Below are 23,233 nucleotides of genomic sequence, written 5' to 3'. Positions count from 1 at the left end.
TTAGTTGTAGTTCCATTAAACCTTCATCCATTCAAGGTCAAGCATGAGTAAGAAGTGTGTGCTTTAAGGAATTTGTCACTCAGGGAAGAGTTTTGGTTCAGGAACAGTTTGAGATGTGACTTTAGCTACTGCCATGCTGTCATCCTACACTCGGGTCAAACTGGGCATTTAGTGAACTGGATAAATGCAAGCAGGAGACAGATCTGGTAACAGACCTGTATGTGCTTTAGAGCAGAATGTCCTCCCCTCTTCCCAAGCTTGTCATTGAAGCAGCTAAAAGAGTACAACCGTGCCCATGACACTTAGTACATTTGAGAAGAGCTTCCCAAATGTACCAAGAGGCTGCACAACATATTTTACAATATGTAAAGTAATAACACTTTTTGTGACTTACCCTGCAGCTGTCATCTCAGATTAGGTTGCTGTGACTAACTTAACTGGGGACAACTGAGAAGAATATTTAAAAATCTTACTAAGTAGTTAGAGATCTTCCAAATCTAGGCCAAAGTCTATTTCCTTTTCATATACTGTTTTAGAATATAAGCAGTTCTAAATGCAACTTTGGGAGTTTCCTAGTTTCATCACTGCATTTTACCAGTGATGCTGCCTATACCCAGCCAGCTAAATCTACAAGGTAATCCACTTTATGCACTCTTGTGTTTGACAAATTCTTCTACACCAGGGTCATTGGCTGACTAGTCAGGGAAGAAAAGCAGCTATTGCAATTTCACTTCCGAAAGCCTGACACCATTTACACAAGACCTTCATGATCAAGTGAAAGAAGCATGACTTGACTTAACCCTGTTCCAGTTAAGTTATTTACTTAGGTTCTGAACTGGTTGGAAGCTGTAAGCAGAGCATTCAGCAGTAGTTCGTCACACAAAAAAAATGTTACAAACTGGAACTGTGACTTATGTGATGTAACAGTATACAGAGAGAGGTCTTGCAAACAGGTGTGTCTTTACTAGGCTGTATTAAGAGCATCACCTCTGTCTACTAAGCGTAGTACTCGTGATGCCTGGGAGCTCTCAGCTGCAGCACCGGGCACCCACCTTCAAGGAAGTTGCCCCAACTGGAGGGGCCAGGGCAGCACAGCATGAGCCAACTGCAAACCTAGAAGACGTGCACTAATACAACAGCAAAGACCCCAAAGATAAAGTCTGCACAATTTAGTGTGACAGTGGATGGAAAAAGCAGTTCTAATAGACAGGAGATACTGTGCAGTTGTTCTAATGGTGTAACAACCCTGTTCATATCACACAATTATTTATGTGGTTATCTCATTAGTCTTGTCAGTCAATCTCAGCATCCTTTTATTCCTTATTAGATCACTGCCTAGAAAAGCTACAAACAGTGATGCTGAAATACCCCTGAATCAACTGCATATTTTACTTTCAGGTTTTTTTAACAGTTTTAACATCTACTTTCTCACCCCGTGAGAGATACGTACAAAATTAAGGCATATGGAGGATTCATGCTAAAAAAGTGACACTACACAAATGTTTCGAAGTATATCATGTGTGCAGACACTGTAAAAACTTTCCACAGCAGCCAAAGTTAGGCAGTTTCCATAAAGAGTTATCTGCAGCTTGATTTATTTTAAAAACTTAATTTTCACTTATAAAAATAATATTTATGGTAGGCTTACAGTACACAAAAGACCAACCAATACATATTTTATAAAATGGTTTAATGAATGCATGCATGTCTGATACAATGATCAATAAATTTACTGAATTCAAATTATTTACTGTTGTAAACATTTTACAAAAGCATTGTGATTTATCTGGATATACAGTTCTTGATGGAAGAACTATTCAGACTGAATCAGCGGCACATCAAAAAATAAAGCTGACAAGACCCATTCTGCATATTCTCTTTCAACATGATTCCAGCAAGAGAAACAGCATGGTATAAAAAGTGTACAGTAAGGATTGTTCCTACCATAACATCAAATTCTGGAAACTGTAAATACAAGTTAGAGTGGTTGAAACAGTCAAAAGTCGTAATTATTGTAACCAGTCAGAAATTACAGTAAGAAATGTTATCCAGTTTGTATGTAGCTGTCAAAACAACACATTTCTTTTCGTGTCAGTTGATAATTCTTTTCCAACGAGACAGCAAAACTTTGGCAATCAGAGGTGCTGAAAATAATTTTCAAAAGTTCAAGACACAGTCACAGCATTTTCTTTGCGGAAGGTGAACTGTACACCAAGGCTCAGAGGTTGTGAAAACTGTTTCCAAGTGGAAAAAGGTGCAAACGTCCTGCACAGATAGCTTAAAAAGCTGCTGGTACAATCATTCACCAACAGAATCTTTGTTTTTCTTTTTGCATAGTTCACACATCACTGGGAATGTGACAGGGTGTGCTATTTTTGGCAAGAGCAAGAAGAAAGTGATACTGGTGTGAGTTGCCATGTTGGGCATGCTGGATCCATGCAGAATTCAGGTAGAGGGCTGCTACCTGATGTTATTAGACACTGAATACTGATTTTGTTTTTGTTGAAGCAGTTCAGTAATAGCCAAAAGCTTCTTAAGAACATGCTGTAGAAAGAGTCAGTAAAACCATACATTAGCAACTGGAAACAGAACAGTCTTCTTGCTTGAGAAGCATTTTCAGCATTAGCCTGTCAGACCTGCTACGAGGTAGTTTAAAATATATTAAAACAAAAAAAAGGAAAGGAAACAGCCGATTCTGTAGTCAATAAGACTTCCCTTTACTTCAAAAGGGAAGTCTAAAACAGCATTATGAACTTTGCCTCTCTTTGCCATGGATCTTGTTGCTGCTTTGTGGTTTAACAGGGAGGCTAAGAAAGTGTACTGCTGACACACTGTTGAGGATTGCTAGGAGAGTTTGCCATGTTTGTTTACAAATGCACTGGCAAATTAGGAAGCAGAAATGAGGTATCAATAGAAAGCTAACGAAAGTAAATTTAGTTCTCAACTTAAAAAAACCAAGATCCTAAAACTAACAACCTGGAGAGCCTGTCAGGAGGCAGTAATTTTGCGGGTTTAGGCTTCCTCTAGAAACTAAAACTTCCTCTGGAAACTTCGAAAAAAACCTCTTTGGTTTTGTTGCATGAAGAAACAAAACTACGGACTAAGTATTTGCCTTTAGAGCTAACAACCTCCTGGCGAAATGCACGTATTTTAAAATCAGTCATACTGCTAGCCAGAAATACTCCAAACGCATCCTGATATTAAGGAGTAACTGAAGGCATACTATCTCTACCTGTGACTTGTCTGTTAACCTTTGTTGCTCACCTGCATTACACCTCGCTCATTACTGAGCGTCCGGAGTTCATCCGAGTGTGCCACACATATCTCATGCAAGGCCGCCAGATCACGAGAGAGGTCAGTTCTAGAGTGCTCTGTAGTGTCCGGAAGCTCAGGAACGTTCTTCAACAAAAAAGATGAGAGCAGATTTAGGGTGCCGAGTACCCAGGCGCACAGGAAGATAAGTGACAGCTCTACAGCTCTGCCAACACAACTCCTCTATACTGCAAGCAAGTCCTGCGATGTTAGTCTTCCCAGCTAAGCCTCCAGTCCATCCTCCTATCACGAATTACCTATTTCCTCCTCTCCGCAAGCATGCGTTTTATGAGTATACTGCAACTTCTACTCCTGCTAGAAAGGGTTCTTACTGCAAGATCTGGCATTGCTACGCTACCATTGAGCTGACCAGAAAGCTACTGCATATAGAGACTCATCTTACAACCTTCCCCTAAATGAGGGGGAATCCGTCCATCGGGTGCTTTTTTCCCATCTAAATGAGAGAGCAGCAGCAACAAAAATTCAGCAAAATCTGTAACTATCAAGTAACGCATTAACACTGGTCATAAAACAATAACGTTGTAATTAAAACAGTAGATTGATCCAACAGTTATTTTCAAAACAAGTTTTCAGAGACCTCATGCAAAATCTGTCATGTAAAGAAAACTGGCGTATCATAATATGCAGAAGTTGCAATTTAACCAGAAAAATGTGACATACGGCAACCTACCTGAACGCCACGCTCATTTTTATATCTTATCAAAATATTCTGAGATGTCTTCTAGGTCACTTTTAAGGGATCAATTCAGGAAGCTTGGCACATTTTTTTCATCATGTTTTTTAAAATGAATTCTTCATTTAAAAATACACATCTGTAACATGAGGTCCTAACTCCTGTTACAGCTAACATACACAAAACAGTAACTGTTCAAAAGAATACAGTAACTGCAGCTCACTTTCAAACTACAATACCTAGAATGCACGCAGTGACACAGGTGGAAATGCATAACTGAAATTCAACCTAATATTTTTTAAAGTGAAAAATAATTTCAATCTCTGGTCAAAACCATATGACAAATTATATATAAGAATTTCTGTTTTAAAAAGTATTTTTAAAGATTTGTATTTTTGGCCAAAGTTTCTAATCCTCATAGCTATAAAATCTATTTGAGCTTCTCACATCTACAGAGGCACTAAATGAATAAAGTCTAAGATGACATTTTTAATTGTCACGGTTTTAATTCCGTACAACAGGCCAGCAATCTGCAGTTTCTAAACATGCGTAAGCACAATTTATTCAGTTACAAGCATTCAACATCATGTGGAAGCTGATGCATTTTTGAGTTAGTTAATAAGCATCAAGAATTTTCATTTACAATGTTGCTATGTAAGTTCCAGTAAAGATTTTTTTAACCACTTACCCCAAGTTCATCCAAGAACATGATCATGCGATGTTTGTTGCTCTTGATGAACGGATTTACCCCTTCCATATATGGCTCCTAGTAATTTTTAAAAGTATTCATTAGAACAAATCAATGCCAAGATAATTGTCATACCTGAAGTGAATACAGTGCAGTCAGACAAATGACATTGCAAGACAAGTATGTCATCTGGAGGGATTTCATTTTTCCCAAGTGAATTTCTCATGTCTGGTGTGCAGCCAGTCAAAAGACTCCAGAATTCGTTATTTTCTTACATTCAGAAGATTCAGAATCTCCGATTCAGAAGTTTTCTTATCCACGCATACTGACATGAATGTGCATTAAGACGAATGTCTCTCGATACCTAGCTGCGATGAACGAGTGCTCTACTTTCAAAGCTGTGATCAGGAATAAGCGCCCTCTTTCTTGTTCTTTCATTAACACTGACATTCCAAGTTAGGTGTGTCAGAGAAATAACTTTACAATGCCAGCCTGGACTCACTTTCATTATGCTTAAGTCAACAGATCAGTTTTTCAACCATATTTCAGCCTGGGAGCTGAGACAGACCAGTTGTTGCTGGCATTCTCTAAGCGTTGTAATAGAAACTTTGCTGAAAGCTGGGGCTTTTCAGTGCAATATGTGCACTTGATTTACAACATTAATTATGTCTAGCAATATGAAAATGAGTACAAATAGAAGGGGTGCTTTGAAGTGCTCTACCACAGAAAACACCGATTTAAGGAGTAATTAAACACAGGGTGAAAGCGGGGGAGGGGGAAGAGTCAGAGGTTGGCAGTTCTTCATTTGTTTCAGAATTGGATAATCTACACCAAGCTGGGAATTCAGGCCCGATTAGTCTCAATCTGAAAGTTAATTACTATATATGGATAGAACACGTGCGTGGAATGCATTTCAAGGCTGTGTACAGAAGCACACCAATATTACTGGAAGATGCCCCCCCTTTGACATCAAATAACCAACAGAAATGCAAAAAAAGCTCCCATCATCTATTCAGGGCAGAATATTTATCCTTCTGCTTCTTTCCCACGACAGATGTGTGCTCTAGCAATTCCCAGTTGTCTTTTTGATACGGATATTCCAAAGGAAAGTGTGCCCATTTACCATCACGGACACTTCTGTTGCGGTGGGATGGCTGCCTGCTTTTCCTCTCCCGCTTCTCCCCTCTAACGCAGGAAATACTGGAGTATGACTGCTACCTTTTCTGTCGCAAACGGAAAAAAGAATGCTCCACATACTTCCACTGCTGTCTTTGGAACAGATGCCTGCCGAGTCTATCTGTGTTCTCATAGCATCAATACGTGGTTGCGTCACGCTGCGTAAACCTACTGCCTACTGGTACGGTCATTTGTTATTTTAACAGGCCATTGCTGGTGTTCCTACTGCCAGACTGAGAATCGTCACGGGATGTGCCAAGTCATCGATGTGAGTCTCTAGATCACTGCCTCTCAAATGATTATGGCTCCTCTTCCCAATTTGACCAGACTTTATGCCACTGCTCTAATCGAGATCAACACCCCATTTAGCTCTAAATGACGAGGACAGAAGAAATGGCAGCAACAAGGCCTCCTTGCTGATGAGGACAAACAGGTGATGTATCAGGCTTTGCACAAGAAAACGGCAACAGATTTTTGCATGTATTAAACAGTGTCCTGGTTTCGGCAGGGATAGAGTTAATTTCCTTCCTAGTAGCTGGTACAGCGCTGTGTTTTGGGTTTAGGATGAGAACAATGTTGATAACACACCCATGTTTTAGTTGTTGCTGAGCAGTGCTTACACTAGTCAAGGACTTTTCAGCTCCCCATGCTCTACCGACTGAGCAGGCTGGAGGTGCACAAGAAGCTGGGAGGGGGCACAGCCAGGACAGCTGACCCAAACTGGCCAAAGGGACATTCCATACCATGGGACGTCATGCTCAGTACATAAACTGGGGAAAGAAGAAGGAGGGGGGGGATGTTCGGAGTGATGGCATTTGTCTTCCCAAGTCACCATTAGGCGTGATGGAGCCCTGCTTTCCTGGGGATGGCTGAACACCTGCCTGCCCATGGGAAGCAGTGAATGAATTCTTGTTTTGCTTTGCTTGCGTGCGCAGCTTTTGCTTTCCCTATTAAACTGTCTTTATCTCAACCCATGAGTTTTCTCACTTTTACCCCTCCGATTCTCTCCCCCATCCCACCGGGGGGGGGGAGTGAGCGAGCGGCTGGGTGGGGCTGAGTTGCTGACTGAGATTAAACCACAACAAACAGGAACATTGAAATGTATTGGAAACATAGTTCTAGGCTGTTCTGTGTGCATACAATTATATTCACCTTAGCTCCAAATTCAACCAGATTTGCTAAATTCTGCACAGACTTGGCGACCAGCGTCAGCGTTCTTGCAGCAGTGGGGGAAGGAGAATCTGGCAGGAGTACAAAGTAGAGAGTTATGGGCCATTCTGTTTAAAACTAACAGCAATCACGTGAAAGTAAAGCTCTTCTCCAATTCATATTTTTTCATGGAATAAAGTATTTTTAATATTATAACCAAACTGCATGTGGAAGATGTCACTTGGTGAAGTGAAACTTACGTTGCTTAGTAGTGTCCACAAAAACATATTAATACTAACATCTGATTTTCTGTAATTGCATACAGAACGGGTATGCAAAATAAAGTGGTGTTGAGAGTTAGGTGAAGTAAGAACCATTTTCACAAAAATGAAAGTTCTGTTGAAAGGAGGATTATTTGTTGTTAGAATAAAAAAAATTCGTTTACCTTTAGAATTAAAAAAAAAAAGGCAAGTTTACCTTTTTCCTTATTTGTGTATACCCACATTAGTAGGCTATGACAAGTTACACAAATTATACTTTAAGTTACTGGCATCAGGAAAACAGAGTAAACATTACATGCAATTGTGGCTTGTATTTCCATGAAATTGTAGTCACTTGCTGTACTTAGCATTACACTTAACACTTTACATTAACGACTTTTGTCAGTTAAAACTTCCTTTTCCAACAAGTGATACTGCCCAGTAGTATCTTACAAAATTATTTTTCCCTCCAGTTACGGTAAATGGCCTGGCTGAAAACCAGGTTTGAAGTGCTCCAAAACTGACATGGTAATTACATAAGCTCTAAATTTTGTAATTCTTCATAAGAACGCTATATGCTCTTCACTGTCTACCTGCATCTTTTGTTGCTCTTTCTTCCCCTCCAAAGTACACTGAAAAATAAGTTCTCATTTTTCTTGCATAGCTGGAGCTACACAACTGATGTCAGTTGTTCATCATATCTAGTGCTTGGTGCAATACAAGCCTTTGAAGCAGCAATGCTGGAAAACATCACTAGCCTTGGAATCTGGAACTTCAGGTTAGGAAACTGATCTAAAGAAGCGAATCACTTTAAAAAATTCAAAGACGCTTGAAAAGAAAAAGGATTTAACTTTTGAAACAAAGATTTTTTTTTCCAATCACAGTTGTTGAGGTGATAGGATTGCTGCTGATACTGAGCCGTACCTGTACACCCAGCCTTCAGAATATCTTCTTCCCATAACAGGGGAAAAAAGTATGTTAGAAGCTTTGCTCCAAAAGAAGGACTGCCTCATCCCTTTTTTTGAACAGCTCTAAAAGCCCTACATGGCGTCTGTAAGTTTACCTTAGCAGTAGTCAAGAATATTAGCTGGATGTACATGAGCAGGACTTTAACGGTGACAGGCAAGCTTAAAAGGGATTACTGAAATTTATGGGTAACTTTTTACACCTGCAGACACAGTGCAACCCAAATTAGGAGGTACCTAACTTGAAAATTACCGGAAGATAACAGAATCCTAAAGAAGGGACCACTGTGTACCAGGCCATGTTTCTCAAACGCTTTCTCCAGAGCATGTATGGAAATGATCACTGGGTGAGAGAAAGGAGCTTTCTGTTTGGCACAGCCCTTCTCATTTCTTAAAGAGAAATTATACAAAACACGCTACCTTGTTTTAGAAACTCTATGAATAAAGAAAAAAAAGCTTTTCTGAATCAGATCTCTCATTTCCTCCTATTTCAAATCAGCATTTTACTGGTAAAGAAATCAAGAAACTGCTAGGGAGGGAAGGAGAAAGAGCAATGGCTGGTGCAAACTAAATGCCCCCTAGCTTGGGGTGATCTTTGCCAAGAAAAACCCAGAAAACAAAGATGAAGTATAACATAAGCAAACTTTTAAAACTAAGCAACTCAGACGTCCAAATAGTTTAACTTTAGTAATAGAGTTTTCAGTAGTTTATGCTTTTCCTTTTTTCCTCCCACAGAAATTAAGTTAAAAACGCCCACAAACATTTCTAGGTGCTTAAGGCAACTGCCATGGGATAATCCATGCCCTCACCATGAAAGCTTCACAACAGGAAAGCCCCAGGCCAACAGTGTGTCGGGTGCGGTCCCTGATGTGCGCCGCCATCCCGATCACCCCCACGAGCTGTTCTGGAGAACGCTCTCCGACACCGGCCAGCACTGTGCCACAGGCCGCTACAGCAGTTCCGCAGTCCTGGTCTTGCGAACAGGAACGTTCCCTGCCGCTGCTGTAGTTAACTACTACAGATGCACTCCACCAAGAGAGCGTCAAAAAACAGGGTAAGACTTCACGCGGTGAGAACATTCGCTTTGGCAAGCCCATGGGAACTCTCCTATAGATGGCCTTTAAGTCAACCAAGATCACCATCTCAAGTCTGCACAACTCACCTTTCTAAACGCCACCCCTCTCTCTCTCATCTTTTAAGGTTCCATATTTGAGACTGGCTGTACTTAAATCAGTCAAAGTGAAGACTTCTCCAAGCTATCTAAGCAGGACGTTTGAACAGGTTATTCAAGCATAATTTCCTAGGTGCACAAATGTCTGCAGAGCTTGGAATACATTTTCAGCTTCGTAAATCTTGCTCATTTAAGAGATACCATTGAATTTCAGCCATTAACTTTGGCATTGCATTGTATTCAAAGTGACATCTGAAGATCACACGTTTACAATTTTCACACTGCCAGAATGTATTCCGCATTGCTAGACTTGAACTCAAAACTGTATTATTAAATACCACAATGGATGTTTTTCTGGACTTTACAACGACATTGGGGATTAACCACAATCTAGCCTTTAAGGGTGAAAAACATATGTTGGCTGCCTTATGGAGAAGTCAGTCAAGTGACGTGGATAATACGACTTTGGACACAGCGTTCAAAAAAACTTCGTATTTTGCTACATTAGACACTACAGTAATTTCATGCCTACTACTGTATAAAGTATGAATTGAGTCTGAAGCGTATAGTCACCTGAGATGATATTAAACATCCTTGGGTTCAGGATAGCAGGACAAATCAGTCGAAGAAAAACAAAGCCACTGAAATGGGAAGAAAATTGTATTTTGTTCAATAAAATTAAAGAATGAATGTAAAACTGTGTAGTCTGTAAGTCTTAAGTCAAGTTAGCATGGAATCTTTTTGAGACAGACACCAACCAACCAGCCTGCACTCTGAATACGTTAACAAATTAAGAATATCATGCTATGACGTGAACGATGATAAAAGCTGAAAGAACAGGCATATTGATTTCCCAGTTAAGGTGAACTGTTGAAACCACGTGGGAGGAACTTAATTGTAAAGTCATACTGAAGCCAATCTCAGACCCTGCTGGCTTCAGAAGGGAGGAGCCCCTGGTCTCCGACCTCCCAAAGGTTTTCCATTGTCTGCTACCGCAAGGCATCCATCCCGCGGCCACCCGCTCCCCCAGGCCAACGTAAGGAGGAGCGCAGGAGCGGGTGGGCAAGGGGAACCTCTCTTTCGGCAGCAGCACAGCCTTAGGTCACAGCTTCAGCTGATCCACATCCTGATGACTGTATGCTATAGTAGAAGAGTAATAGGGGATCTGCTACTTTCGTCCCAGAAGTAATTGCTGCCATCTAGAAAGCTGGGAAGAAAAGCGCTCTGTTTTGACTGCAGGACCAGGAACTCATTCAACAGAAACCCGAATAACCTTCGGTAGCATGAGAAAAATCTAACTTTCTGTTAATAGCAGAAGGGAAAACCATCCGCCTCAGGTTAACCTCAATTCCAGCTCATTGCTACACAAGGAAGTGACATATGGACCAACTAAAGCAATCTAAATCATCTTTAATTTTGTTCGGAGTGCTTGGACGCTACCAGCAGACTGGTTTTGACTACAGCAATACCAAAGCCTCACCACTTACAAAAGCAGGAAGGGGACCTTACACTACCTTGCCTGTTGGTAAGTACACAGTGAAGGTTAATGTCCATATTACTTGAAAATGACACACATAGTAGTGAGGTTAACGCACCTTCCGTACGTCCAAGACACCTAATATATACTGTTATAGATGTTTCTTACTTCTCCAAGAACCATGAATTATGGGCTGGTAAGACAACAGTTCTTGGCTGTATGTGAAGCTAAGATATTTTCTATGGTGTGAATTTAAAGCTATGAGGAAGTAAGTAATTTTGAAGTCATGGCGTATACACCAATTCCTCTTTTAAAGTGCCCAAAGTTGAAGGCCAATGAGGTATGAATCTGGCACGGACCCTGCTGATACAGAAGATCTGGTGCTTCTTACCCTGGTCACCCTGCCTAAATTAAGAATGAGTCAGTATCTACATCATGACCAGAGAGAAATGGCAGCACCTTCTGACTGATACAGTAGGGAAGATACCCAGACATCTAAACACTGTCCACCTGCCTCTGAATATTTAATCATTCTTGGACCAAAAATAGTGCAATTAAAGACAAAAATCATCACTGCAGGGTGTGAAACTCTGTACTCTAGAGAGAAATCACTAGTATCCGCTTGTGAAGACTAACATTGCAAGGGATCCAATATTTATAGCATCCAGTGGAGACCTCTGGAAAACCCTGAACGCGAGCTGTGTCCACTGAGGAAAGCCACCTGGTTCTCTCTGGAGCAGGGGAGGAACAGAAAGAAATACGGTATTCACTGCTGAGCTCTACAGCCTTCCAGTAGGTTAGCCCCTCAAAGTAAGAGGGGCTCTCGCAGTGAGCAGCCTCCATTTGAAGGCAATGCCCCTGCATGGTACCCTGGGTGACATAAGGCTTCTGGTGTCAAAATGATAAACACAAGCCAAAGACAAATCCTCTGAAAGACTCCCTCCGTGGGAGATTAACCTTCGCAAATCATATGACTGCCAGAGACAGCAAAAAAGGAAAGATGTGGCTCTGATACCCTTGAAACACCCTTAAAACCCCCAGTAGCGTTTAGAAAAACAGCGTCAAGACCACATCTTTGTCAAAGATCTTTGTTTGACCTGCACTGGCAATGGACAGTGTTAGAGGAAGAACTTGCGTAATGCACTGGTTTGTGAACGTACATTGGAGTTTTTGTGGCTGGTGCGAGTTCAGAGGAGGCAGGTTCAGTAACCTCCTGCAACGTTTTTAGAGGAGCTCTGGAATGTGTCAACATGATTGGGCTGGAGCAGAAAAATAAAACCAAACTGGGGCAACACAGAACTACGTGTTTTTGGAAACCAACAGAGTGTTGATTCAGAGTGATCAGAACTAACAGCCCAACACCAGCGCCTGGGAGCCTTCTCTGCTGCAGAAACCTACGTATCCCAACGCAGACACGTAGCTCAGCGAAATCTAACAGTCCAAGTGTCTGTATGAGAAGGTATTGGATTCCTCACCGTGTTGGGTCTGCATTTGAAAGGGCATGGATCTTAAACCATGTAAGATTTCTCCAGCAATTAACACACGCTACCTAAGAGTCCCTGGGTAAGGCACAGTCCTCCCAGATGGCGTATGACAGGAACACGATCTTCAGAAGTCACTGCTCTCTACAGGTATCACAAAGGTTAACTATTGCTTTGAGAGAAGTTTTTCTTTCCCAGCATGAAAAAGGAAATTGCTATTTTAGATTAGTTTGTAAAACTTGACAAAACACAAGAAAATAGGAAGCTAAAACTATTAAGTACAGCTATACTGACCTCTATACTACATCATCTTATTCTGTCAAGGCTCTAAGAACATGATTAAGAATCTAGCAAGCTCATAATCCTTCACTGGGATATCATGCCTCAGCATCATGAATATCTTAAATACTGCTGTAACCTTTGTAAGTACGATACAGTTTTGTCACTGAAAGAAACATAAATAAGCACACTGAAGTATGTCTTTAACAAGACTTGAAAAGATTGCTTTCAGAATAAAGTGATGACTTACCTAACAACTCTAGTTCTCATGGTGGTATTAGCTGGCCACTTGTTTTGAACAGATTTCTGTAGGCACCCATAAATATACCTCAACGTCCTGCAAAAATAATAGCTAATTACTCATTCCATTAAACGTACAGACTCAAAAAAGCTGCTCAGAAAGGATCTAGACCAACCTCCAACTTGATGCAGAACTACTGTCAATTCTATGTTTATAATTTAGACATAAGCTTTAAATTAACTTTAACTGGGAATTAGTTTATAAGTTAATAAATTTATAAAAGTCAATTTCTGAATTTATAAATTTATATTAAAAAGTAAATTTGTAAATGGCAAGGAAAAACCTTAATACACAATTCTATATGCTATTCAGTGGTTATTCAGATGTGCATTAAATGTTTTATAACTGTTTCCTGTCCTTAAGTAGTATTTCCTTTTAAAAAAGACAATTTTGATGGTTTGAATTTTTTTTTTTTTTTTATTTTTCTCTTCTTAACTGCATAACAACTATTCTTTCCATAAATGAGGGTTAGGTGTTTGAAAGTTATGCAACCACAGCAATAGTCCTCTCCCATAAAGAAATGGGAAAATTGTGGTGTATTTCAGAAAATGTTGAGAGCTCCATCATGTACTTAAAAGGAGTGCAACTTTTAATGCTAACCCTGCCAGCACTAACACAAAAGAAACTTCCGTGCTGCTCTGCCATCTCAAAATTGAGGATTTTGTTTACTTTAAAAGCTAATGACACAGTGAAAGAAAACTGTTAGTACTATCCACTTTTTATTAGATGGTTCAAATCTAAACTATGAACACAAGTTATTTTAGCAATTAAAAAAAAGGGGAAAAAACCCCCGTAACCTCTGCATTTCCCTAGCAGACAGAAGCAATCATAGCACGGTATCGTTCTACTAATACCTGCTTATATTTTTAATATTCTGTTAATAATTCCGTCCCTTTCTCAGGGGAGGAGGACTGGAAAGAATTTGTAATCAATTTAAATATATATAATTGTCTGCTAGCTACTACTGTCTTCTACCTTTTTGTGGAAATATGAGATTGATTATTTTTACTCTCCTTCTTCCCCTGACCTCCTGGGTCTAGTAGCTTCTCCTTCAAAAGAAAAGCACGTGTGCTAGCCAGAGGCTTTTGCAAAAAGCCCTATTAATTCCTGAAAGTGTGTTTTTTTTCCTCCCGTCTATATTCCTCTGTGTGCATACAGCAACCCTCGAGACATTATTAGTCTTATGGCCGATTAGCAGAAGATGAACCAGTAAGAACATCATTTTAAGGTGCAATATAATTCACACAAACAGGAATTTTCAAATACAAATCTGAACAGCAAAGTGCAAACTTACGGAGGCAGTATCTCTGCAGCCATGAATATTTTCTCCACCAATTCTGAAAGGATACTGAGTAGATGTGCCAAATTAGTGTTTACATCTTCATTTTTTTCTAACTTTGAGGGATTTAACTAAAACAAAAAGACAAAAAGATTAAGTCTCTTCTCCTAACTAGAACTACATATGTAGTTTCATAATATCACATGCTGAATACTACTTCAAAGTAAATTAAATATTCTGCTGCTGTACAGGTCCCTTACAGAACTCACAAGTGTTTCAGTGGCTAGTCAGGAAATATGAAGAAGCAACGGTTTTAAGTTCTAATACACGAGGCTTTTAACAGCTCAGAGAGTCACCACTATCCATCTGCATGACCTTTTTATCTCTCTCAATGCAAATTTCTGAGGACTCCCATCCTTTCCACAATTAAGTTAAAGTGAAACACAGAAGTTAGGAGGGCCATTTTAAAAACAACAGTTTCAGGATCAATAACAATCATTTAGTATCAGGAAGTTTTAAAATAAAACTGAAGTGTGACATTGACTTCTATGATATCTTGAGTTTACTAGAAATTACTTAGGTTAGGCCATTCAGTAACTGCTACAGAACAGCCTACAATTGCTACAGAACAAATACATAATTTAAAGAAATTTTAATTAAAAAAACTTAGAAAGTTCTACTGTGAATATTGTTCAAGCCAACATCGGGGGGGGGGGGGGGGAATGCTCTTAATGAATTCAGTTCCTGTATTTCTCACTTAAATGAATTTTAGTTCTGAGAGATTAATAAATGTCTCTGAAGCTAATATTTAACGCAAACATAAAACATAACAACTAGTAGGTAATTGTGTCAACAAACCAAAATGTTTAAAAACATAGTTCAAGGTATCACCTCACAGGACTGCTTGCTCTCCATTATCTTTAATATGGAGTCTTTCAGTGCGTGGTGAACAAAACTTGTTGCTGTGGCTTTCATATACTGCTCCATAAGTGTGCTTGCTAAAGTAGTGGCACGAAACAAGGTAGTAGCTTCATCTGGAAAAAAAAAAAGAAAAGACAAAGAGAAAAGTTGAGAAAAGGAGACAACAAAAAGCAGAGGAAAAATGTGCTTGTTTACACTTTGATATATGTTGTAACTAAAGGAGGAGGAAAAAAAAGGAAGGTGCTGGAGCCCTTCCCTCCCCACTTGCCCAGAGTTCCAGTAAACTTTAGTGTAATTCAGTGCAGTACCTTCCATGCTGATCTCCCTGTCATTTAGTGTTCGTAACAACAAGGACTCAAGCTTTTCATGAAGAAAAATCTTCAATAAAATGCCAGCCAACAGTGTTCTATCCTGTCCACAAACATGTGATAAGGCATAGACTACGTGAAGTTCTTTCTGGAGTATAAGCTGAAAGCAAAACAGAATTTTAAAATCTTCAGAAACTTCTCCGAACATGTTAACAGCTTTGGAAAAACTGATATCGTACATCTGTAGTGATAGATGTCACTATAAGTATTATTTAATGATGTCAACCACTGCTATTGAGATCCGTCTCAACCAACCAACAAAATGAGTTTTGACAGATAAACCAAGGAAAGTTAAACAACATACCTCTTTAAACTCATTGTACTCCTCTTCTGGCATGATCTTCTCCATAGAATATCGTGCTCGAACACGCAAAGATCCGGGCTCAATACCCTTTAATGGTACATGGGAACTGAGTTGAAACCACTCATCTGTTGCATGTCCTTTTTGTAATCGGCTTAATTGGCAACGCATAAACACTTAAGGAAAAAAAGCATTGTTCAAGTGAGTTATCTCCAGCAAAACAGTGCTACTATTGAATAAAAACCAGTCTCATTTTCAGCACGTCATCTTGTTTCAGCAAAAGAGTATTAATAAGAGTAATCAAGATTTTTGCCATCAATATATTGAGATTCTCTCTTCAAGGGTTTAACAGACTCCTGTAAACTGAAGAAGAAATATAAAGCATTCTGTAAAGAATGTATACGTATACACTCAAAAATGCCGCGTGGATATTGACCAGTTTTCTTTGTAACACCCAAGTAGTGAGTAAAAAAGTGCTACCCTGCAAATCCAGGTAGCAGTCAGAAACTAGAAAGAGATCAAGTGTTCACAATTCACTGTCCTCTTTCCAGCCTTGGGCTGATGCCACCATCAGCTCTGCCCCTTGACCGCTTTGTTACTTCTTACTATTTATTATCATAGTGTTGCTATGGCTCTCTCAAACGCTGCCATATGTATTTCTTTTATACTAACTCCCAGGTTAAGGCTGTGGCTGTAACAGGTTATGCAAATTATGTAAAAAAGTGTTCCCAAGCAGCTTGCTGCCTAGGTAATGACGAAAGTCAACTCAAGAACGGCCAAATCATTAATTCACCTTTCAGTTGTGTTGGTACCTTGACATCGCCAAGCGATGATGACCTGGACGGCAGCTGGAGTCTGGCCCAGCAGCTGGCTAGCAAGCTGCAGCAGTCGGAGCACAGGCTCTCCTGAAGGGAGTTATTTCGCACAGAAAGGGCCCAGGCACTTGCAGAGGCAACACCGTGCCTGTGAAACGCCCACCATGCTCCAAGAGGGGTTCCACAGTTCAAGTTTCACACTTAGCCTGTCAGTCTGGATCTTTCAAGCAAACACCCTCTCTTTCCACGCCTCTCAATGAGATCTGCTTTTAAGTTCCTCAGATTAAGGAAAAAAAAACCAAACCAAACCCAAGAGTTTTGGGTTTTTTGTTTTTGTTTTTTTTTTTTTCCACATTTCTGCAAAGCCCATACAGCACACTGCCTTGCAGAAATTGTCAAAGGTTCCAGTAGATTTCACATTGCACCAGTGCTGCAATACGCAGCAGGGTATCACTTGGTACTGGAACAGAAAAACAGCACATTTATAATGCTCACTTCAGGACATTCCTGCTGCCTATTTCATATTCTTCGGAGTTGATAAACTGATATAAGCTAATGCATTGAAATCAGTCAAGTAGTGTGAAAAACAATTCATCACCACCTGCCACTTATCACCAGGGTGGATGGAACTATGTTTTTAGACCAGATAATGAATTGACTTTCTAAGAGTATTTCTCCCCAGCATCAAAGCTCCTGTACCCGCAACTAAGCAATGTGTTTTTCTTCTTATTTTCGTTGCACGTGTAAGGCACATATATCTCAGTGAGAGGAATGCTGAATGAAATACAGGATCTAGAATAAACTGATGATTTAATTTTTCCCTGTGGTTATAGTAGCACTTCAGAGCTATAATACAAATACTATAATCTTGCTTTGATTTTTAAAAAAAAAAAAGGTCAGAACAGAAATGTCCGAACAGGCACTGCAGAACAGTTGCTACTGTAATTTATATTCAGTAACTTTAAAGGAACAAGACTTTTTCCCACTTAGCAGCTTACACTGCATTAGCAGACTACCTTCAGTAAGAGACAGCAGTTGAAAAATTCAGTATATTTACACTTTGCAATCTAGCACATTTTAAAAGAGAAACAAATATACAGAAAACCATCAAAACAAACAATAATCGATCTCTTCTCTCCAGACACAGGTAAGAATTCTCTTGACAATGATTTTGATCCAAAAAGAATCACAATATTTTACATGATGAACACTAGTACCAAAAAAAAAATGTAACACTGATGTTTCTTACTGTTTTACTTGCTAATGAAACTTCGGGCATAATATTTAGTAACAAGATTGTATTTTGATTGTTAGTAATTATCACCTGCGAATCATAGTGAAAAGTGCTTCCAACTTAGGTTTGTTCCAGTCCTCAGACTAGAAATGAACCTGAGTTTACTGTGAAGCCTTTGTCTAACCCTGCCAGAACAAAACGGAGCCATCCAATAACCCTAAAAAAATTCTAATTACTGGTTCAGAATAAAAGCCATTTGAAATCTTGAGAAAGAGGAAATTGCTCAATACATGGACATACTAAATCCTGCCTTTCGCAGCCACAAGTCACTGCCGTGCTGGCACAGCCCATCCTTCTATAATCTCAGCTATCAGTTTCAAAAACAAGCGTTGGCACTACTGCAAATAACAACTGTGCCTGAAAGGAAAGACATTGGCTAATACTTTGCTCTGTGGATTTGCCTGCATGAGGTGACTGCCTCCACTATAAAAACGTTTCTTTTTCAACATGAACTAATTTGAAATTAACCAACTATCATGGTGCAAAACCAAACCAGAACTTCCACTCCAGTTCAACGCTGTGTGGAATTGTCCTGAGAGATTTACTAATTCAACTGTTTAATCATACCTGAGCATCCCAATTTGCAGTAGCAGCAGGTGAAGTCTACTAACACATTTTAGGGCTTTGTTTTTTTTCAAGCCACATTATACGTATTTATTTGAATAAATCCTTATGGAATTTACAGTTAGAGAAACAAAGAAAAATTTAAATAGAATTGATACTAAACTGTTTAGTGTAATTTCTGACTATTTGAAATACTTTTTTAAAAACAAAAATACTAAAATATTTATGGAATACTCATAATAGGCAAACTTCAAAGTCAAGACTTGAAAACTCAGGAAATATTTTAAGATACTGAAAAAATAGCCTTCATGCTAGTATCATTTTGGTATTTAACTTCAGTGTGTTATGATGAAAGTAATAAAGCAGTGAGACCAATAACAGAGTTTTGGGCCTTCAATCTCTATTACATGGCAGGAAAACCAAGCAGAAAAGCTGACTTAACCCAGTTAACTGGGAAGACGAATAGCACCAGCTTCACATGACTCACACGTCATAGCAGTCCACATGTAACAGCTGTGGCTGAAAAGGAGAACGTTCAGGAAAGGAACCAATTCTCTTGCTTTTGAGGAGTTCAAGGGTTATTCAGGCAACGCAGCACATAGTTATGTTAGATAAGGTCCGGTTTAGCTCATTTTTTCCCCCCTGCACTTCACATAGTTAATAGGGCTGGGGACATAAGCAGAGATATTCATTCAAGTTGACTTAGTCTAACCCTTATCCCAAAATGAAAGGACTGTTGGGCTATACTGTAAGAGTGCGCCTAACTGCAATCAAGAAACTCGGCCAATCCTGCTCCTGACCTAGATAAGGAAACCTCCTATCACCTCCCATCAGCTGGATGCATCCAAAGCCAACGCAACCTCCTTAATCTGGACAGAGAGGAGGAAACTACAAAAACACTTTAAAGAAGTTACTGAAGTATCCCATTCAAGAATTATCCTTTTTAAGGTTCTTTTACTAACCAGAGCTTTGGTGTAGATAGATAACGAGTTTTCCAGCTCAAATGAATAAAAGAACAGTGCAAGAACATGGTCACAACTGCAACTAGAGCCCTTTTGTCTATCAGAGGGAATGTATCTTTTTCCTCCTGCTATGCAGAAAGTTTTCTAGTCAGAGGAAGGAGAAAGTTTTGAAATTGAATTAGGTTCTGCAAGAGCATTCAAAATGAGTAGCAATTCTTCCACTTTGGTCAAGGTTTCCCTTCAAATCTCAAAAAAAAAAAAGGGGGAAAATTAAGAAATTAGCACTGAGGCATACATAACAGGCCAGCAACACAATACACACCAACTAAAAAGAACTGCAACAGATTATAAATACTCTGACAGGCTTTGGAATAGACAGGTCTGAACACAATGGAAAAGAAAAAATCTTGGAACCAATCTGAAAGGGGCAGGGAGGGCATCCTGCCCTGCAGGTATCAAAGAGGAGGCAGGGGGCTGAAGTTGCTCCAGAACAAGCATGGTGGGAAACAAGGTACCTTGAATAAGTGAAAAAAACCCTAAAAAACACATTGTGTGGGAAGGGAACGAAACAAAAAAAAACCCAGACAACAACAACAAAAATCTTTTTCTAAGAGGTCAGAATCCACATTCTTCAAACCCCTTTCTTTTCTAGAAAGCTGATAGGTCCTACCAGCTTACAGTTAATTTGCTGGAACAGAAACAAAACCACAGTTGAAGAAGCAGCTGTCTGGGTAACAGGGGGAAAATAAATTTTTGGGAACTTCTGTAAAAGGCAGAAGAAAATATGGAACCTTTCCCACTCAAAGTGATACTGAGGCAACTTCAGGTTTAAGCCCAAGAGTGGTAGAAGGCAAGTAGACAGATGAGGTAAAATGGAAAGAAAACAAGGCAAATTTTGTTCAGAGACCGCCAAGACTTTTGTTTGTTTGTTTTTTAAAATGATGAAAGTACTACATCTCTCCTCCCTTCCTCTTTCTCACTGAAAACAAGAAAAAACCTGAAAAGGAATTCCATGCAATCAGGCTTAAAACTCTGTGGAACTTAGCATTTTATGGAGCAGACTAATACTGACAGCTCCTCTTCCTCTTGCTTTTTGGTAAGCGCAGCCATTGTATAACACAATGGCTACTCTAGAGCAGAGTTAGGAAAGCCAGCAGATACACAGGACTGGATTACTGTGCGTTTTATTACTAAAAAACATGCAGGTTCTCATTGTAAAAACATTAATGGAAAGCCAGTACCAGACATCCAAAACATACAAACACAGCAGTACGGTGAGCATAAAAATATACTTAATTCTCTTGTGACAATGTTTGACAAAAGTAACGAAAACCACACAAAGTATCCATTGCTGCAGTATATATGCATCTTTTACAGAAAAAAATACTTACATATATCTGGATCTTTACTTTTCTTTGTTTTGTTACTAAGACTTATCTCAAATCTATTAATATCAGATGAAAGATCACTAGGAGAAAAGACAGAAAGCCTCAATTAATACTATACTTGGCTGGCATTTAAGCTTATTCTAAATTCATTTCAATCCTGAGTTCTCATTATCAGCCAAAGACACTTACATTAACAAAGATATTCAGGTGCCTACAGAAAATTCTGCCCATGCAGAATTTGGCTGAAAGGTTGCTACTGTATAACCACACATACAGTATTTTTAAAAAGCATATGCAAAACTGTACACTGTTAAGAATCTTAAATGCAATGCAACTTACAAGTCAAATTCAGTAATTCAAGAAGATTAAGACTTACTCAAAGACAAATTCTTCTGACCACACAGGGTTCTGCCCTTCCCTGATGTGTGTTTTTGCTACCTGGACACTGTTCAGGTAGATGTTACAATACGGATTAGTAAAATGCTTTACTGGGAGCGTATGAGCTTCTTCAACATGCAAAATAAGACTGCTGACCTAAAAAAACCCCAAAAACAGAAATACAAAACACATGAATAGATTATTTTTTATCCTCCCTGTGGAAGCTTAATGTTAATATATGAATACTGAATACAAACTAGAATTTCCTAATAAAAAGAGCAAGGAACAGAAGTAATGGAACAAAATTTTAAGGGGCGCAAGTGACAAAATAAGAGTAACTCAAATAATTACTGAAAACAAATCTCCACACCCATGTTTTTAAGGCATCTTGTTTTCTTCTTAAAATTATCTTTGCGGCATTAGGATTTGCATATGCTAACTTTTCTATGCACAGAAAATTCTACTGAAATCAAAGACTGGCACCTTGAATAAGAGCCATGGATGATTCCAAACACAATGGTTTATTTGGTGCTTTCCTAACAGATTATGTAAAACTCCCTTGTGTAACACATTACATTCTATTCCTTTATGTAGATGAGCATTTTCTTCGCTTTTTGAAGTAAAGAATTATTTCAGATTGTCACTCTTTTTGCTTTGCTTTTGCAGCTTGAAGCCCCCAACTTCACCCGCCACTTTATCTGTGAATTCACCTAATTTAGTGCATTTATTCAGAAGTATCCAAACATCTTTAATGTTAACTACAGAATAGTTGTGCGTCCTAAAAAACATCCTATTATATTCCTTTCTTCACTGTTAAAACAACTACATTAAATGTTCCTAACATTCAAAAATATCGGGGATTCTTGAAGTATTTTCCTGTTATTCTCCAATCATTACAGACTTAGCCATTTATGACTATCTGTCCTCTACCTCTGAGGAAATTCTGGCAAACACAGCACTTTCAAAAGGCCAAGAGAAATTAAGCCACAAGCGTGGTTCAGCATGTATTTGTTACTGAAAATGAGTAACATTAGTTAAATGAGTATTTAGTTTACATGTCACATAAGACTGTCAAATTTTTAAAGTTTCCCATTTTAAAATTTTAAAAGTTAAGACGATACAAACGCTGACTTCTTTACACTTTTACTCAAACGTAGTCAGCAGATAATACCCAGCAAAGCACGTGCAGATTGCCTAAAGCCATTTTGCTTTTTATGTGTGTAGATATTATAACAAAGTGTAAGTCATTCTGGTTGGTTTCACGAGGGTACTGCATAACTCCAAAAACGAAAGTGAGTACATGCAGGATTTACTACTGTTGAAAGGAAAATTCTGAGATTTATCAGTATCGTTTTGCAACGAGGAGACAAAACACTCCTCCATATGCACCGCCAAACCCCGTAATATCAGCTTCACCTGACGTAGACGTTTATTTGATGTTCCTGGACTGGTTTTTCTTAAACTGCAAAACATCTGCAGAGCTTTCATCCAGTCCTAAGAGAGAAGGATGCAGAACAGTGTAATAAAACAAAGTCAGACACAGCTTGTTGCAGTGGAACAGACATGTCTAAAAAGAGTATCTGAAGTTTTCCCTTTAGCTTGGCAAAACCTAAGTTTTCTGTAATTCCACAGTATGCAAATTTGAATATTAAAGCAAAATTCTTATCTTTACTGAGCAAAACCTAACAGAGGATTTGCAAATCTGAACCATTTTCTCTTTTAGAAATATCAAGCATTACTAATGGATACACAGTGTGACCTTTACCAATTTTCCAGTCTAGTAATATTACATGAAATTACAAATGGTATGTAAAATGAAGCAAAACTTGTTTGCTTCTGAGAAAATTACAGTTAAGAAGCTGAACTGTTCTGATTATTCTCTCCAGTACTTCTGTATGGCAGTCATAATACTGTGTATACTTCAAACAAAAACTAAACCAACATTAACAGAGAAACATGGAGCATATATCCAACGTTCCCCGCTTTGCTCACAAATGTGTATAGCAGAGT

General features: G+C 39.0%; 1 protein-coding gene across 1 annotated transcript in view; it reads right to left on the bottom strand.

Moving 5' to 3' along the window:
• Positions 1-1,673: 1,673 nt before the first annotated feature.
• RASA1 (RAS p21 protein activator 1) overlaps positions 1,674-23,233 on the bottom strand; it is a 69,019-nt gene continuing 47,459 nt past the window's right edge. The window contains exons 13-25 of the mRNA XM_076363054.1: positions 22,640-22,717; positions 21,222-21,379; positions 20,849-20,925; positions 15,826-15,998; positions 15,462-15,621; positions 15,124-15,266; positions 14,248-14,363; positions 12,903-12,989; positions 9,989-10,056; positions 7,023-7,111; positions 4,695-4,772; positions 3,265-3,399; positions 1,674-2,544 (exon numbers count right to left, since the gene is read on the bottom strand). Of these exons, the coding sequence (XP_076219169.1) occupies positions 2,461-2,544; positions 3,265-3,399; positions 4,695-4,772; positions 7,023-7,111; positions 9,989-10,056; positions 12,903-12,989; positions 14,248-14,363; positions 15,124-15,266; positions 15,462-15,621; positions 15,826-15,998; positions 20,849-20,925; positions 21,222-21,379; positions 22,640-22,717 (1,446 nt within the window). The 3' untranslated portion in view covers positions 1,674-2,460. The remainder of the gene's footprint in view (positions 2,545-3,264; positions 3,400-4,694; positions 4,773-7,022; positions 7,112-9,988; positions 10,057-12,902; positions 12,990-14,247; positions 14,364-15,123; positions 15,267-15,461; positions 15,622-15,825; positions 15,999-20,848; positions 20,926-21,221; positions 21,380-22,639; positions 22,718-23,233) is intronic.

The sequence above is a fragment of the Aptenodytes patagonicus genome, chromosome Z, assembly GCF_965638725.1.
Source record: "Aptenodytes patagonicus chromosome Z, bAptPat1.pri.cur, whole genome shotgun sequence".
NCBI lineage: Eukaryota > Metazoa > Chordata > Aves > Sphenisciformes > Spheniscidae > Aptenodytes > Aptenodytes patagonicus.
Note: the sequence above shows the minus strand (reverse complement) of the source record. Positions and strands in the feature narration are given on the sequence as shown.